Here is a 15985-nt window from a genome sequence, read left to right as displayed (position 1 = left end):
CACAATTCTGGAAAGCCTCTTAAGGCTGAGACTGCTCTGGGAGGCTCAGTAGCACCAGGACTCTCTCCACCCACTCTGTTCCCGTGGCCCTGGACACCCGCTGACTTCTGGCTCCCAGAAACCCCTCACTGAGAAATGCTATCCAGTCTGGACCCACTCAAGCCAGACCTTCTCCTGATGATGAAGGAAAAGCTGAGGCCACCACCCAGAGGTCCTCCCCTCAAAGGCACCTCCCCACCAAGCTGAGGCATTGGGAAGCCACGTTCGCCAGCGCTGTGCAAGAGCAACAGCCCACAAAGCTTGGACTGAACTGGCCGCTCCCCGTCACCATCCAAGAGCTCTTTATAGGTAGAGGGCTTGCTCCAGATTCCCAGAGCTTCCACCAAAAAGCGTTCCAGAAGTAACCAATGACACTAGTGGTCTAGTGGTTTCCTTTTGAGTCTTGCCCCCTCGCTCCTGCAGGCCTATGCTCAAATTCTCAACCTTTAGAATTACTATTTTAAAATTCAGATTCCTAGATCCTCCCCACAGAGTTTTATATCCAATAGGTCTCAGGTATGGCCCAGGACTCTGCATGCTTTGCCGGCACTCCAGGATTCCTAGAAGCATTGCTTCCGGCCTCATCGGACCTGGGAAACATTTACAGACATTCCTTTTCATGGAGCAACCTGCTAGAGCCCAGAAGGGGGTTAAATTCTCCTCTGTTCTCACACATGCTCCATGAAAGGAGTCAGGCACAGCAAGCAAATCTTGCATGACTCCACATATACCAAGTCCTAGAACAGGCAAGAGTCATCTACAGTGACAGGATGCAGTGGTGGTGGCCTGGGAAGGCACATGGGGGTGGCTTTCTGGAGAGATGGGAATATTGTATAACTTCACTTGGTGTGTGAATTTATCAGAAGTGACCGAGGGGTACACTTAAAATGCATGACTTTTGTTATATGCATGTCATACTCGGTGAAGTCATTTTGAAAAGTTTATCATGTGTTGTCTCAGGAAAATGATATTCCAGACATTTAAACACATTGTGCTTCCATGTGTCACATGACTACATCTGAGAGCACGTGGATGACTCACGCCTTCATTCAGGCACCAGGTGCCACGTGCCAGCAAGTCACCCTCTTATCTGCATCTCAGGCTCCCGCTTTATCCAGTAAGATCAGGCCCAGGCCCTTGAGCTGGGTGCTTAGAAGGGAGCTGGCCAGTAGAGCGAGTGGCCTCATCTTCAGGAAACCCTGTTTTTAGACAATTCTTGCATTCCTGTCTCCTGCCTCCCACCACACTCCTCTGGATGGAGGCACACACACACACACACACACACACACACACACTCACCCCCTCTCACGGAAAGAGAATGGCTCTGTGAAGTCAATGCAAGCCCCCCAGGCGCTGAGACCCCGAGACTTGCCAGAAATCACCACGGGCCAGCAGGTCCCAACTCAAGGGACTGCCCCTCACACTTGTTAACAGCACCGCTGCTTCCCGAGAGTCCTCAGAGGTCAGGAGAAAGCTCTAGAGACGCAGTTGTGGCTTTGACCTCAGCAATCACAAGAGCTCTGGATGTGGGGGTCTGAGGACCAAGGGGCCCGTGCACTGGGAGAGACCCCTGACCAGGAGCCCTCTGGATCGGTGCATCCGAGTTCTAGCCTCTGCTCTGCCAACTAACTCACAGGGTCACCTGGGGCATCGTGACCCCACTCGGGGCCTTAGTTCACCCATCTGTAAAACACTGGACTGGATGAGTAATCACCAATTATTATCACCATTATCATGATTACCGTTGGGCTCAAGATCCCATTCTTCACATGAGACCCCTTATAGAGCCCCAACAAGAAAAAAGAGGGTATCTGATTGAAGATAGGGGTTGGGGGCCCATGTTCCTTGTCTCCCCCTTGTTCTGAGAACCCCTACGGCTCTTAAGAATTTTTAAGATTTTATTTATTTATTCATGAGAGACAGAGAGAGAGAGAGGCAGAGACACAGGCAGAGGGAAAAGCAGGCTCCCTATAGGGAGCCTGATGTGGGATTCGATCCCAGGACTCCAGGATCACGCCCTGGGCCAAGCGCAGACACTCAACCGCTGAGGCACCCAGGCATAATCTCTTAAGACTTTCTTAAGAAAACTGTTAAGCCAGCTGAGCTCCCTGCCCATGCAGCTAAACTCTGGAGACTGACATCATAGAAAGCCTCCAAATGACCCAACTGTGGCCACTGTGACCTCAGAATGACAGGCAGCACACACCATTAGACTCTGGGAATCCCAAGGTGAAATAATTCCATTCATATTGTGAATAGAATGTGATTATTAAAAAAAAAAAGAATGTGATTATTCTATTATTCAAACTGTGCCATCTCTGGCCATTTCAGTTCTGAATCCCGCTCTCCCACTCCAATCTGCCTTCCCTGTTGACTCAGAATCATCTAGAATCCCCAATGTGAGTGGCAAATCTAGGAGAGTCAAGTCCACACCTAACTGGAGATGATCACAGATGCTTGTCTAAGACTCTGACACATGGGAGATCTCATCAGCCCTACGACTCCGGAGTGTATATTAAAAAGACGAGCCAGGCCCCACACTGTGCCCTTTACATGGATCGCATCTGCCTCTCCCCACTCTGTGAGCCAGCCCCCAAAACAGACTCGGGGTCACTAGGACAGGGAGCTGTGATTCGGGGGATGGGGTGGGGAGCCAGTGCTCACTGACAGGCTGTGGGTGCTAAGATCCTTTGTCTGGGCCCATCTCGTCTATGAGGATGACAACAGTACATCCTTGGTTGGACTGATTACGTGAGATCATCCGGGTAAAAACCCTCAGCAGAGCCCCGGACCCATGTGTGGTAAAGCCAGTAAAAGTTGGCTCCAGGGCAGCCCGGGTGGCTCAGCGGTTTAGCGCCACCTTCAGCCCAGAGCGTGATCCTGGAGACTCGGGATCGAGTCCCACGTCAGGTTCCCTGCAGGGAACCTGCTTCTCCCTCTGCCTGTGTCCCTCTCTCTCTTTCTCTGTGTCTCTCACGAATAAATAAATAAAATCTTAAAAATAAATAAATAAAAATTGGCTCCAAATCCTGGAGTTATAAACACTGCTTCCTAAGACCACCAGACACCACACAGTCTTCTATAGAAAATAGGATTTATTTTCACATTTCAAGTGAACACAAATGTCCCAAAAGTGAATTATATACATAATCAGTACATTAAACACAGATAAATCAAAGCCCTTCCGAAAATACACAATTACTTTCCTCCAGAGCCCCCAGCATGTGCGGGCCATTTCCATTTTTCACCACTTCACCAACTAGGCACAGCTTGCAGTGGGTTTATTCCCAGGTTTGTCTGCTTCTCCCCTCCCTCCCCCCAGACTCTCCTCAAAAACCACAGCAGCAAACCAGTGGGATTCACAGAGGCCGGGAGAAAATGCCAGGGCCAAGGACCCTTCACAAAAGCCCCGATAATGTTCCGAAGGCCAAGCTCTGGGTTCCCATGGCTTCTGCAGCCAACTGAGGTCATATGACGGCAAAGGGTAGTTAATGTCACAGCTTCATCTCGGGGCAACCTCGTGCATTAAATTATTCTGATTCGAAGGTACCACTGAACAGCTATAATGGCCTGTTTACAGCGGCTGGCTTTCCTGGCCCCGGCCGAGGAAAAGGCAGGAACCTGTCCCTGAAGCTAAGCCATCGCTGCTTCCACATCCAAGGCACAGGTGTACTTGGGCTGGGGGGTCACAGAGAAGGCCTGATGAGAGGCACAGGTGAACTTGGGCTGGGGGGTCACGGAGAAGGCCTGATGAGGAACGGTGACATCGTGTTCACGACCAGGGTCTTGAAATGGGGTGTGAGGAAGGGTGGACATGGGAGGCAGTGTGCTGGGCCCTGTGGAGATGTGACATCCTAGAGAGGCCTTCCTCAAAGACACACTGATGGTAGAACGAGCACAGGCGACTTGACGGGGCACCTTTGCTGGGGCCCAAGGCGGCCGTCCAGGTGAGTCAACACCAGTGCAGCTGCAACCACCCTAGCGCCCTGGCCGGGGCAGGTTAGCTCAGTTGGCCACAGTCTGTGATAATGATCTTCTTGGACGTCTTCCCACTCCGGGAACCGAAAGATTCTATTTTCTTCACTACGTCCATGCCCTCTTTGACGTGGCCAAACACAACATGCTTGCCATCCAACCTGTGAGGGGAGTCAAGTACGAATAAGAGTAGTGCAGTGTCCGCCAACGTCATCATGGTCCCTCAGTCATGGAACTATTCATCAATTTAGCTAACTATTTAGCAACTCTGACAGGGACTCACACTGAAAATCTGGACCCACCCCCAAAGCTCCGGCATCAAGCTTCGCTGAACTCCCCAAAAACACACCAGGGGATCCCTCCCTTCCAGGGCACATTCTGTCTCACATGCCGTGTGACCTTGCCCTGGGCCGCTTAACCTGGATCCTGGTAACCTCATCTATGAAAAGTGAATTATTCTTGTTCTGCCCACGGAGATCACAGGGTATCAAGCTACTCTCAAGAAACAAGAGGTGCGTGTAAATGGAACCATCTTCGTGGTCACGCGTGGCAAGGTGAGAGCCAAGATCACAAGTCCCAATCTGAGAGAGTTCCAAGAACCCAAAAGCAGCCTAGTCTGGTGCCAGCAAGGCCAACTCTGGATCCAGCCAAGGGCAGAACCGCAGGATCTATCAGGGGTTCCACAGAAGGAGCCCAGAGCCAGCAACGACCTGCCCTGACACCCGTGTCCCTCTTGGCTTGGGGTCAGCGACAGCTAGTATCCATCTGCCACTCAGGTCTCCCTGGAGTCCTAGGAAATGGACTTTAATAAGTCTTATCTCTTGGTCAACTATTGTCCCCTCAACCCCATGTGCCTCAGGGTTAGGACACAGGGAACTTTGGACAGACGAACTTACGAGGTAACAGGAAATGTGCCAGGGAAGACATCCCTAAAATCCACAGGCGTGTGGGCCAGAGGTGTGCTCCAAGCTCAAGGCCAGAACAACATGTTAAAGCAAGCAAACAGGCTTTCACCACAGGCCACCCTGAGGCCTGAGAAGCTCTGCAGCCTGTCCCAGATGTATTTGGTAAAAGCCCATGGTGTGTGCATGTGCACACGCAGCAGCAGAGACCTAACAAAGACACGGTTCTAAGAACGACCCGAATCCTCCCTCATTCCTTTTATGCACTTCGTCTTTCTCCCATACGGACGGACACACAGCCCGGGTGAGAGCCTCTGTCCCAGAGCACGGTCCGGTCTCACACCACCTTCCCCCGGAAGCACATCAACCCTCTTCCAGCTGCATCCTCCTCCTTCCCAGAGGGCCTGGAGTCAGGCGTGGGGACTCACCAGTCCGTCTTCACGGTGCAGATGAAGAACTGGGAGCCGTTGGTGTTGGGGCCTGCATTTGCCATGGACAGGACACCTGCAAAAACAAGCAGGAGTGAGCCACGCTGCGCCAGGAGGCGCCTCCCGCCTGGGAAGTCATTCACGCCACGGCAGGGACGGCTGGGTCTGAGGTCCTGGAGCCTGGCGAGGACAAGCAGGGCCCAGCGCTCGACAGCTCCCCAGGGCCCGTCCCGTGATCCATGGTGGAGACTGGAATGGGAGGGACTTGTGCACCCCGACCTCCACGTTTCTGCGAACTGCACCTTGGGTCTTAAATGTGAACCGACACTGGCTTTTGCCCAAAGGCGTTCTCTAGCAGTTTCTCCAAGGAAGGCTTATTTCTATTTTGGCATGAAAAAGCTCCAGGAGAACCAACACCCCGACCAGGAGGGTAGAAGGAGGGAAGGGGCATCACCAGGTTCTGGGAAATCAGTCATCAGGCTGCAAACGCCGGCCCAGAGCTCAGGGCGTCCGGACCGGGGAACCGCAGGCTCGCTCACCTGGCCCCACGTGCTTCAGCGTGAAGTTCTCATCAGGAAAGCGGCTTCCATAGATGGACTTTCCCCCGGTGCCATTGTGGTTGGTGAAGTCGCCCGCCTGCGAGCACAGAGCACCTCCTGAGCAGCTGCCACCCTGAGCTGGCCGCGGGGGTGCTGCCCCGGCGCTGGGAGGGAGCCCCCCAACCCACCCAGGGCCCACCCAGCCGGCAGCCCTGCACGCCAGGGGGTCAAAAAACATCCAGGGATGTACGGACTAATTAAAAAACAAAGAAAGTAAGAAAAAATAAAAGCTTAAATATTTTTGGCCATGAATAACTTCCCTACCTTCCAAACGATTCACTTTTTTTTTATCCAGGCAAGTTTTTAAATGATTCTTAAAGGATCTAATGGCCATTCTGAGAAGATTCATAGGTAGTGACCTAGAATTTTCTACCTGCAACTCTTGGAGGGGAGACAGGGAGGTGGCCAGGGGTCCCTGTTCCCAAGGCTGCTCTGTGGGGGGGAGCGGCAGCTGCCAGAGAGCCAGTTCCCTAGGCTGAGCCCCACTGCCTGCCCGGCATCTCCTTCCTCACCAGCCAGGTGGCCTCCCTATACCTTGCAGACCCAGGATGGCGTATCCATCTGCCCCCACTCTACCCCCCCACCTGCCCAGGCCTGGGATCCTTCCTCACTCCAGCCTGAGGCTTCACAGGAAGCTGTGGCCAGAGGCGCCCCAGCCCCAGCCCCTGGCCAAGGCCTCATGGCTGTGTTCCTGAGCTGTGCTCCTCGGGTGACAGGAGTGACCTGACCAGCCAGACCTAAATGCCAGCAGGCTGTCCCCAGGTGCGCCTGATTCAAAACCCTGCCCTGGGCCTCCTGGGACCAGTTCATGCCCCAGGGAGCCTGCCAGCCTGGGAAGCGCCCTGGCCCGCCTGCTGCTATTCAGAGGAAGACCCTAACCTGGCTCAGGACAGCCCCTTGGGCAGAGCTGGGGGCAGCAGAGAGCCACAGGCTTGGCCAGACCTGTCCACGTTGCCACAACCTCCCCTCCCGCCCCTGTGTTCACCTCATTCGCCCCATCAGCAGGCCCAGGCCGAGCCCCAGCCCACAGCCCCTCACAATATGAGGGCGGCCCTAGGCCTGAGTGGAGGGAATGGGGGAGAGAACATTCTGGGCTGGCGGGTCTCACAGAGGTCATGACACTCATGCCCTGCCTCTACAGTCTGCTGGCCTCAAGACACCAAGCCCTGTCAGCGGGGTCCTGACCCTCGGGAAGTTCTCGCTGTCCACTTCTATCCCAAAACTTCCGACACAGCGATACTGGTGTTTTTTAAAAACATGCAGCACACGTGACTGAAGAACATTCAAGTAACTGAGAAAGAGGCCCTGGTGTCGAAGTTCCGGGTCCAGACCTGTGTGTTCTTGTCAGTGCTGTCTCTCTCCCTCCCTCCTCCTCCCCCTCTTCCACTCCAAGCACGCCAAGCACTCAGTGGGACACATGGGGGATGTGGTCCTCCAAAGCCTGACCGTCCCCCCCCTCCCCACCCGTCCCCATGCACATCGGGGCCTCCGTGTCCGCTCGCCCCCCACAGCCCCGCCAGCCAGGCCATCCTGTCGCTCAACTGCCAGGGCAGGGAAGCTACGGCCGCCCACATGAGCTCCACCGACTCTAGGCGAGAAGACAGGCCCAGACAGTCACCCGCCCCGTCCATCCGGCATCTCCTCGCACCCAGGTGGCCTCACAACCACCATACAAGGTCGTCCCCGCCATCATCACCCCCCACTTCACAGAGGAGGCACCGAGGCAGACAGGGCCGCAGTACCTGGCACATGAAGGACGGAATCACTCTGTGGAAGCTAGAACCTTTGTAGCCGAAGCCCTTCTCCCCGGTACACAGGGCTCTGAAGTTCTCTGAGGGTTGAAGGAAGAGGCAGGTCAGCAGGGCCAGGCTGAGGGGCGCGCCTCCTTCTAGCCAGCACCCCTTCCCCCTCCCACCCCCACTCCCGCTCCCCGGGGCCTGCTCTGGCTGGGCGACCGGGGACAAGTCATGTTCTCAAAGCTCAGTGTCCTGGTGTCCAAGCACATGCTCCCGGCATGGAGTCCCCGGGCCATGGAGCCACCACCCTGCCCCATCGGGCACCGGGAGGGAGGAAGATGTCCCCATGGAAATTTACAGGTGTTTCTACCAGTTGCAAGGCTGTTTTGGACTGCAGGGCAGAGGGGCGCAGAGAGCTGCCCGGGTACCCAGCGGCCGAGCTTCACGTTCTCTGGAACGCCCATCTGGTGCTGGGTCTCTGTGCCCGACTCCTCTCGCCATCCTCCCCACCTGGCCCCTCTCTTCCATCTAGACCAGACTCAGAAGGGCCCCAAACCCCGTCTTACCTGCCGTCTTTGGGACGACATCGGCCTTCAGCTGTGGGGAGAGACCAGGGACACGAATAGGTGGTCAGTCTGGAGGCAGGTGACGGAGGAACCTCCTCACCACCCAACCCCAGTGGCCCAAGAGCCCCTTCCATGGGCGGCGCTCCCAGCCTTCCTCTGGCCGGTCATTTCCTGCACCCAGGCTGGGAGGAGGCAGCCGCGGGTTCCTTATCTATGGCTAGAGAAGACAGTGCCACCCCGGCCTGCTCCCAGGGGGCCTGCTCCCAGGGGATGGAACTGGTGCAGCTCTGCAGCTGGGCCCCCAGCACACCGGGAGGGGGTGGGGGCTCTGGCCCTCCCAGGAGCCCGTCCAAGCGCCCCCAGGCCTTGAAGCGAAACAGGCTTAGAGAGAGGCAGGGGAGTGTGGGGGGGGTAAGCCCGGCTCTCGCCTCCCAGCTTCCAGAACCCAGGCGGGAACCGCTCAAATAGACGGGAGCAAGGAGGGTGGTCTCGTCTCCATCCTCCAGAAGAGGACGCTGAGCCCGACGGGGGCGTCTCGGTTCAAAAGGGAGCTCCTTGAGGGCCACACCTGCGCTTCCCGCCCTCCGCTCTGGGTCTTACCTTGTGAGTCGGGAGCCGGAGGGGGGGAGCTGGGGTGAAGGGCAGGGGGGCCCTCCGGGGCGGCCTCCCAGCTCCTGCCCGCTCCCCCTCCCCCCTCCCCCCCCTCCCCCGCCCCTCCCCGGTGCCCGCAGGCGGGCGGGTCCCACCGAGGGGGCGGGGCGGGCTCCGGGTTCCGCCAGGGCCGCCACGTGAGCGCCCTCCCGCCCGCGGGGGCACCCCGAGCCCCCAGCCTGGGTCGGGGTGCGGCCCGGGCCAACCCGCGGTCAGGACGTGCCCCCGGCCCCGCCGCCCGCCTGCAGGCCGGGCCCTCCCCGCCGGCGACCTGCCCGACCTGACCTTGAGCTCGTCCGCGCCCCGGGCCCGCCCCGCCCCGCCCCGCCCCGCGGTGCCGAGACCCGCGACCCCCCTCGGAGGCCGCCCAGGGCGGGGACACAGGCCCGCGGCGGGGGCGGGGGCGGGGCGGGGGCGGGGCGGGGGCGAGGTCGCCGGGGCGGCCGGCGCGGCCCGGGGCAGGCAGGGCGCTCACCTCCAGCACCACGCGGCCGAGGGGCAGGCCGTCGGCGCCCACGTCCAGGTACACGAGCGGGTTCCCCGAGGACGACGGCGGGTCGCGGGCGCCGCCGCTGCAGGTCCGGGCGGCGGGGAGGCGCGGCGGGGCGGCGCGCGGGCCCCGGAGCAGGCCGAGCAGGCGGGGGCCGCGGCGGAGCGCCAGCATCGCGGCCGGGGTCGCACGGAGGGCACCGAGGGCACGGAGGGCACCGAGGGCACCGAGGGCACGGCGGCCGCGGACACGCGCGACCGGGAGGCAGACGCAGCCCCGCCGCGCGCCGCCGCTTTAAGGGCCGGGCCGGCCCCGAGGCCCCGCCCCCGCCCCAGGCCCCGCCCCCCCGGGCCTGGCCGCGGGCGACCCCTGGCGGCCCCGGCGGGCAGCGCAGCCCGGTGGCTGGGGCAACCCCCAAGGCCTGGGACAGCGGGGACACGCACGACCTGGCAAAAGGGGGCCGGTTCCACTCTGCAAGGGCCCCGACACACTAAAACAAAAAAAAAAAAAAGAAAGCGGGAAACTGTGCTAAAACGCGGTCAGCTCCAAAATATGAGCAGCCATATGTTTTTATTTGAATATAACAAAAATCTACATTTGAGCCCTCCGTATAGGCCTCCTCTCCCCCCATAGGCCCTGCAGACAGAGAGACCAAGAGAGACGTGAGTGAGAGACAAAGGAGGAGGAGATGAGGGGGATTAGAGTGACGCCTCCCCTGGCGACCACAGGCCTCCTAGTCCTGGTCTGGCCCTGTCCCCGGATGCCTCTAGACACCACATCCTCCTCCCACATCGCTGGAACTCAGCAGGTGCCCAGCAGGCTCTGGCCAGGCCCCAGCCCTCACCTCACGAGGTGAGTCTGATGACCCTTCCCCAATCCCATAGACAGGCCTGGTCCCCAGCAACTGGGTCAGCTGGCAGCTGCTGGCTTCCCTCCCACCCCTGTCACCCCAAGAACGCACCTGCAGGTAACAGCACAGGGCCCAGTTCATAGGCAATGCAAGGAAAAGTGAAAAGGCAAGGCAGGAAGAGAAGGGGAACTGAGGACCATGGTGAAGAGGATTTATCCCACAGGTTGAGGGGGGCTTCATAGAAACCTGGTAGGTGTGGGAGGCCCACAGTGAGTAAATAATAGGGGCCCCAGGAGAGCATCTCGGCAAACCTGAACGCTCCAAATGGGAAACAAGGACCCATACTGAGGAAGGCATGGCCCAGGGCCAGGAGCAGCCTGGATCTTCCCCTGCCAGCCTGTGCCAGTCTTCTCAGACCTCTCTGAGACTCAGTTTCCCCTCTGGAGAATAAGGATATAATGGTAATCCTGATCCTGCTTGTTTCCAGGGTAAAATGAACAAGAGAGAGAGGAGTGTGTCAACTGTTAGGTACTGTGCATCAGCAATAGACAGGGTCTAGACCATCTTTACTTCAGCTTTAGGGCTCAGATAGCAGTGGGTCTCAGCTGCCGGGGCTCCGAGGTCCAAGGGGCCCAAGAAGAGGGTGGAGGCTGGACCTTGGAGTCAGGTGGGCTTGAGCTGGGACCTGAGTCAGCTCCTGGGAAGGAGTCAGATGGCAAAATACTGGCCCAAGGAAATTCATGAGGTTCTAGGCTCATGAGAGTTTTGGCTTGGCCCTTTTCTAGAAGTTTACAGTCCCTTTCCCTAATCCTGATCCAAGAGGACCCTGGTCACTCAGTGATGCTCCAGCTGCATCCTGGAGACAGGAGGCTTCCCAGGTTCCAGCCCAGGATGAAGCCTCACTCGGTCCTGGGGAGTGGCTCCTCCTTTCTCATGACTATCGTGCCCTAAAGTAGGACAGGCCTGAGTGGGAAGCCGGCTTGTTCCGTGCCCCATCCAGGCCCTCAGCAATCTCCCAGATCCCTACTGTATCACTACATACTATAGATTTGAAAGACGAAGAGAGGACTCACCCCAGTGTCCATTCCAGGTCCTCAGCTCACACAGTCCGTAGCTATGCTGGTGGATTAGTGCTACCCCGTTGTCCCCCAAGCCTGCTCCTGGAGGGCATCCACTTATCCCCCACCCCAGGGAAGCATGAGCAGCCCTAACCCAGGATGGTTGAGTGCCATCGTTCACTCAATCCTTTTCATTCTCAGAGCCCCTGCCCAGCCCTTTTTTTGTCTGCTTCCCACCATAGCATGGGAGGCAGTTCCATTTCATAGATGGGGAAGGAAAGCCCTAAGAGATGGGAGGGTGACTTGCCCAGGGCTGGAGTGTTGGAACGGGGAGGACTCTGTCTGAGTCCTTGCATAGACTAGACCCTTCTTGCTGCCATCATGGGGCTGGTAAATGGGGTGGCAGGAGTAAGAGGGACAAGCAGTAGGAGAGAAGCTGAGGAGTTAGCCAGAGAAGACTGTGGAACTCAAGGGACAGAGCAGGTGCCTTCCGCCTGGGGGATCAGCCTGGAGACAACCACATTTGAGGGGCAGAGACTCAAAGATGGAGAGGAGCTTCCAGAGGGGGAGTGAGCCAGAGCCAGCCTGGGCTACCTTCAAGGAAGGGCTGTGATGCAATATTGACCATAAGCTGAAAGGCTGGGGTGTGAGTAGGGGGCAATCACAGGGGGGTCCTGGAGGCAGGGCTGAGATCTAACGTTGTTGGGTAGCCCAGAGGAGCCACTGATGGTGCAGTGGCCCCATCCCCAGGACCCCAGACTGGGAACTGGCCTCATTCACTCATGTTACTCCTACCCTGTTTGGAAAATCAAATGTCATCACTGCTTCCTGCCCAAGCCAGAGAAAAGTTCCACCTTCTCCACAGGCTGAACTGTGAAGTCATCCCTACCTGTACTGTCCTCAGCGGCATCAGGAAGAGGGACATTCCCTGGGCTGAGCCATGAATGGAAGCATGCCCCGCCCTCCAGGACTCCCGGCCCAGGTGAGACTGGGCAGGTGTCCGTACTCACCTGGCTCCGAGGCTATTTATAGACTCTGTGTCATCCTCAGAAACAGCAGTTTCTCTCCACTCAGCTGAAGTGGCTTCTCATCCAGGGTGTTAATGGTTTTTGTCACCTGGGGATCCCGTAGGATTCCTTTAGGTGTCATAGAGCCAAAGAACAGATAGGTGATGCTGACATTCAGGGGTGACAAATTCGGATGCCTGCGGGGGCTGGGCAGTGACACACACAAGTGAAGCATACTGGGCGAGGTCTAGGGAGTGAGGGGGCACTGCGCTGTGTCCACAGCCCAGGTAAAGGGGCCGCTGCTGCCCCGGCCAGCCAACTGTGTGTGTGAGACTAGGGACCCAGTAGAGCCAAGATCTTCTCCTTTTTCAATAAAAGCTGAAAACCTCAGGTTTTATGGGAATCTCCCAATTTTTAAACATTGGGAATTTTAAAATAAAATTAAACACTGAACGAGCCACAAACACCATATCCACAACGCAGATGGTACCTCTGGGCCAGTAATTTGCAAGTTCTGATCTCCGCTATCTGGATGAGAGAACTGAAGCCCAGAGAGGGACAGGGACTTGCCCGTGGTCACACAGCCTGGAAGTACCAGGACTGGGGACGAAGCCCTCTCTTCACCATTGCCAGGACCCTTTCTGCAAGACTCGCCTCGCTCAGCAGACATGTTTTCAGAGAACCTGTTACGTGTCGGGCCTGAGCTTTGCCCTGGGGATACAGGATGGAGTCTGGGACAGGCTGTTTTGGGTGCCACTGAGTAGGCCTCTCCCAGGCAGCCAGGGTGCGTGGCAGGGGTGCATATGGTGGCTGTCGTGAGGGATGCAATTACGGTGCCCCTGGAGACCCTTCCAGGAGGGGCTGGGAGGGAATTGGCCCTGATGTGGGTAAGGGGGGCGGTCTCCATGAGCCATCATTGCCAGTATCAGTCACTGCACAGTGTGCTGTAGGTAGAAGGAGGCCTGGGCTTTCATGTCTCTTGGTTCCACTGGGGGGCCTGGGGTCCAGGATGGTACCAGTCATGGGGGCTGACGGGGAGCCCGGGAGAGGAGGCCTTGGCTGAGAGCTCAGGAAGCGAGTCGGACCCTGCCAGCAGGCCACAGGGAGGGCTGCACTCTGGGTCCTCCCCCGGGCATTCCCAGCCTCCAGGGAGCAGCTGGAAGCCAGCAGCCTCTCTGGGCTTCCGGGAACCACTGGGCCGCTCAGTTCCCCAGCACGCCGTGGCAGAGCATGATGGGAAGTGGAGGGGGGCGGGCAAGGAGGTTTCCCTCCAGGCCAGGGTGCTGGTGGTTGTGGGGGGGTAGACAGTGACCAGAGGGAGGCCCAAGAGGAAGGGCTGGGGAGACTCCCCTTTCCAGAGCCGGGCTCGCGGGGTGGCGTGTGTAGGTGCTGTGGGCCCCTGGGAGCCGACCCAGCCCCAGCTCCCCTGAGGGTCACGGGGCAAGGAGGGTGGGAGCTCACTTGCTGAATACATCTGCAGGCCGCGTGAGCTGGGTGGCCCTGGGGGCTGAGGAGGCCTTCCTGAGAAGCTGCCCCCAAAGGGAGAGGGTGGGCAGCCTCGCGGAGGCAGGCTCCGGGGAAGGGGCGGCTGTCCGCCAGCCCCGGGGCCTCCAAGTGTGGGTTTTGAGACAGCAGAAGTCTGCTGGAAACCCAGCCCCCCACTTCACGCATTCACTCCACAGCTTTGCTCTGCACCCTGCTGTGCACCTGCCACTCCTCTAGGGCTTAGAGACACGGGGGTCATTGGACAGAAAAGTAAACGCGTGTTTTCACAGGGAAAAGAGAGGGTACAACAATTTAAAAAAAAAAAAAGCAAAGGAGAAGGAAGATGCTCTTGGACGGTGGTACATGTCGCGCACGCCTGAAGTAAGGTGCTGTGCTGGGCAGGGGCTGGGGCGGGGCTGCTTTATGAGAGGGGTCCGCGCGGCCTGACCCGGGAGGAAACCCTCGGACCAAAGCACATGTACGGATGAGCTCAGGGAGGTCGTCTCTGGCTTCTTGGGACCTCAGTGTCCTCATCTGTAAACAGCTGCTACTGTCACAGAAGGGTCCGTGTTAAGGGGCAGGACTTGGTGAAGGGCTTTGGACACACGGGGGCCTTGGTGGATGGGTGCATGCACCCCACCTAGCCCAGCCAGCCGAGGACTCACAGCCAGAGTGGAACGGGTGATCTTGAGGGAATGATACTGTGCCCTGCGGATATGCGCCCTAAGGTGTGCCCATGGCCGGTTTATGAGTGTTTTTTTTTTTTTTTTTAAGATTTTATTTACTGGGATCCCTGGGTGGTGCAGCGGTTTGGCGCCTGCCTTTGGCCCAGGGTGCAATCCTGGAGACCCGGGATCGAATCCCACATCGGGCTCCCGGTGCATGGAGCCTGCTTCTCCCTCTGCCTGTGTCTCTGCCTCTCTCTCTTTCTCTCTCTGTGACTATCATAAATAAATAAAAAAAAAAAAAAAGATTTTATTTATTTATGTATTAGAGAGAGAGGGAGGGAGAGCCAGCGTTCATGGGAGAGGGACAGAGGGAGAGGAAAAGAGAATCTGGAGCAGGCTCTGCACTGAGGGCCGAGCCTGGTGCGGGGCTCCCTCCCAGGACCCTGAGATCAGGACCTGAACCGAAATCAAGGGTCAGCTGCTTAACTGACTGAGCCACCCAGGTGCCCCAAGGAGTGTTGTTTTTTGTTTTTTGTTTGTTTTTGTTTTTGTTTTGTTTTTTTACTACCATCTGCCCAAGACTGGCATTCCGTGTTTAGGGGCTTCCTTAAGTGTATCCATAGCCACTGGATCTTTTGATCCACGGAACAGCCCGTGAGGCTGGCTGGGCTGGTCTGTTAGCTCAGTGGATGGAAGATTCTAGAGGCTGGGACTCTTAAGTTGCAGGGTGGCAGGCAGCCCAGGGCTACACAGAACAGGCAGCATTTGAGCTGGGCTCACTGGGCTTGGGTTCTTTCCACTCTCAAAAAAATGTTACGATTTTTTTTTCTTCTTTCCACCTTTTTCCCCATGCCCGCCCCTGTGGAGGCATCACCTTGGATGTGAGCTGGACCTAATGACTCCCTCCCAGGGAACAGAATATGTCACTTCCAAGACTAGGGTACAAAACGTCTGTGGTTTCTGACTTGGGCTTTCTCTCTCTCTCTTCCCCGGCTACCATGCTGTGACACTCAGGCAGCCTCTGGCGGCCCCGTGGTGAGCCACCAAGGCTGGCTAGCAACTACGTGAGGGATCTGGATGTGGATCTTGTGCAGCCTGCCAACAGCCATGTGAAGGGGCTTGGAAGCAGATCCAACAGATCCAGTGGAGCCTTGGGGTGACGGTCCTTCCAGTCAATGGCCCTATTGCAACCCCATTGTGAGATGTAGGGCCAGAAGCATGCAACTAAACCACACCTGGAATCTGCCCCCCAGAAAGTGAGAAAATAAATTTTTGTTCTTTTAAGCCCCTCCTCAGTATTGCGGTTGCTTTCTAGGCAGCAACAGATAATTCATACACCTCCAGCCAGGGTCCTAGAAAGGCCGGCTCTGACCCCATTGCTCCACACACAGGCACTCATTAATCTCCTGTCTCAGTGGGCTTGTGTCATCAGTTGCTCTTGGCAAAGACCTCAGGGGCACAGATGGAAAGAACTGGCCCCGGGAGACAGAGCTGCCCTGTCTTGGTGAAGACGTGCAGTGGGCTGGCTATT

At 57.4% G+C, this 15985-nt stretch overlaps 1 protein-coding gene and 1 long non-coding RNA gene across 3 annotated transcripts; one reads left to right on the top strand and one right to left on the bottom strand.

Annotated features, from left to right (window-relative positions):
• Nucleotides 1–3116: 3116 nt before the first annotated feature.
• PPIF (peptidylprolyl isomerase F) lies at nucleotides 3117–9575 on the bottom strand. 2 transcript variants are annotated; one of them, XM_077895184.1, is made up of 6 exons: nucleotides 9372–9575; nucleotides 8246–8276; nucleotides 7686–7774; nucleotides 5884–5980; nucleotides 5345–5420; nucleotides 3117–4175 (listed from the first exon to the last, which is right to left on the bottom strand). In XM_077895184.1, the coding sequence occupies exons 1-6, from the start codon at nucleotides 9558–9560 to the stop codon at nucleotides 4040–4042; spliced, it is 618 nt and encodes a 205-aa protein (XP_077751310.1). In that variant the 5' UTR covers nucleotides 9561–9575; the 3' UTR covers nucleotides 3117–4039. The 2 variants fall into 2 exon arrangements, with proteins under 2 accessions (XP_077751310.1, XP_077751311.1); XM_077895185.1 differs by lacking the exon at nucleotides 9372–9575 and adding an exon at nucleotides 8846–8859.
• Nucleotides 9576–12147: 2572 nt separating this feature from the next.
• Nucleotides 12148–15745, top strand: LOC144312440 (uncharacterized). Its single transcript, XR_013377917.1, has 2 exons — nucleotides 12148–12276; nucleotides 15469–15745. It is a non-coding gene; the product is annotated as an uncharacterized LOC144312440 (long non-coding RNA).
• The last annotated feature ends 240 nt before the right edge of the window (nucleotides 15746–15985 follow it).

The sequence above is a fragment of the Canis aureus genome, chromosome 4 (assembly GCF_053574225.1).
Source record: "Canis aureus isolate CA01 chromosome 4, VMU_Caureus_v.1.0, whole genome shotgun sequence".
NCBI lineage: Eukaryota > Metazoa > Chordata > Mammalia > Carnivora > Canidae > Canis > Canis aureus.
This window is presented reverse-complemented; position numbering and strand designations above follow the sequence as displayed.

What these genes read in the sequence shown, in the direction of transcription:
- PPIF (XM_077895184.1), bottom strand. Translation starts at nt 9,560, where the DNA reads ATGCTGGCGCTCCGCCGCGGCCCCCGCCTGCTCGGCCTGCTCCGGGGC. An exon ending in TTCCGTCCTTCATGTGCCAG is followed by an intron (nt 5,981 to 7,685) that starts GTACTGCGGCCC and finishes CTGTGCTCGCAG; the next exon opens with GCGGGCGACTTCACCAACCA. An exon ending in TGCACCGTGAAGACGGACTG is followed by an intron (nt 4,176 to 5,344) that starts GTGAGTCCCCAC and finishes CTCCCCTCACAG; the next exon opens with GTTGGATGGCAAGCATGTTG.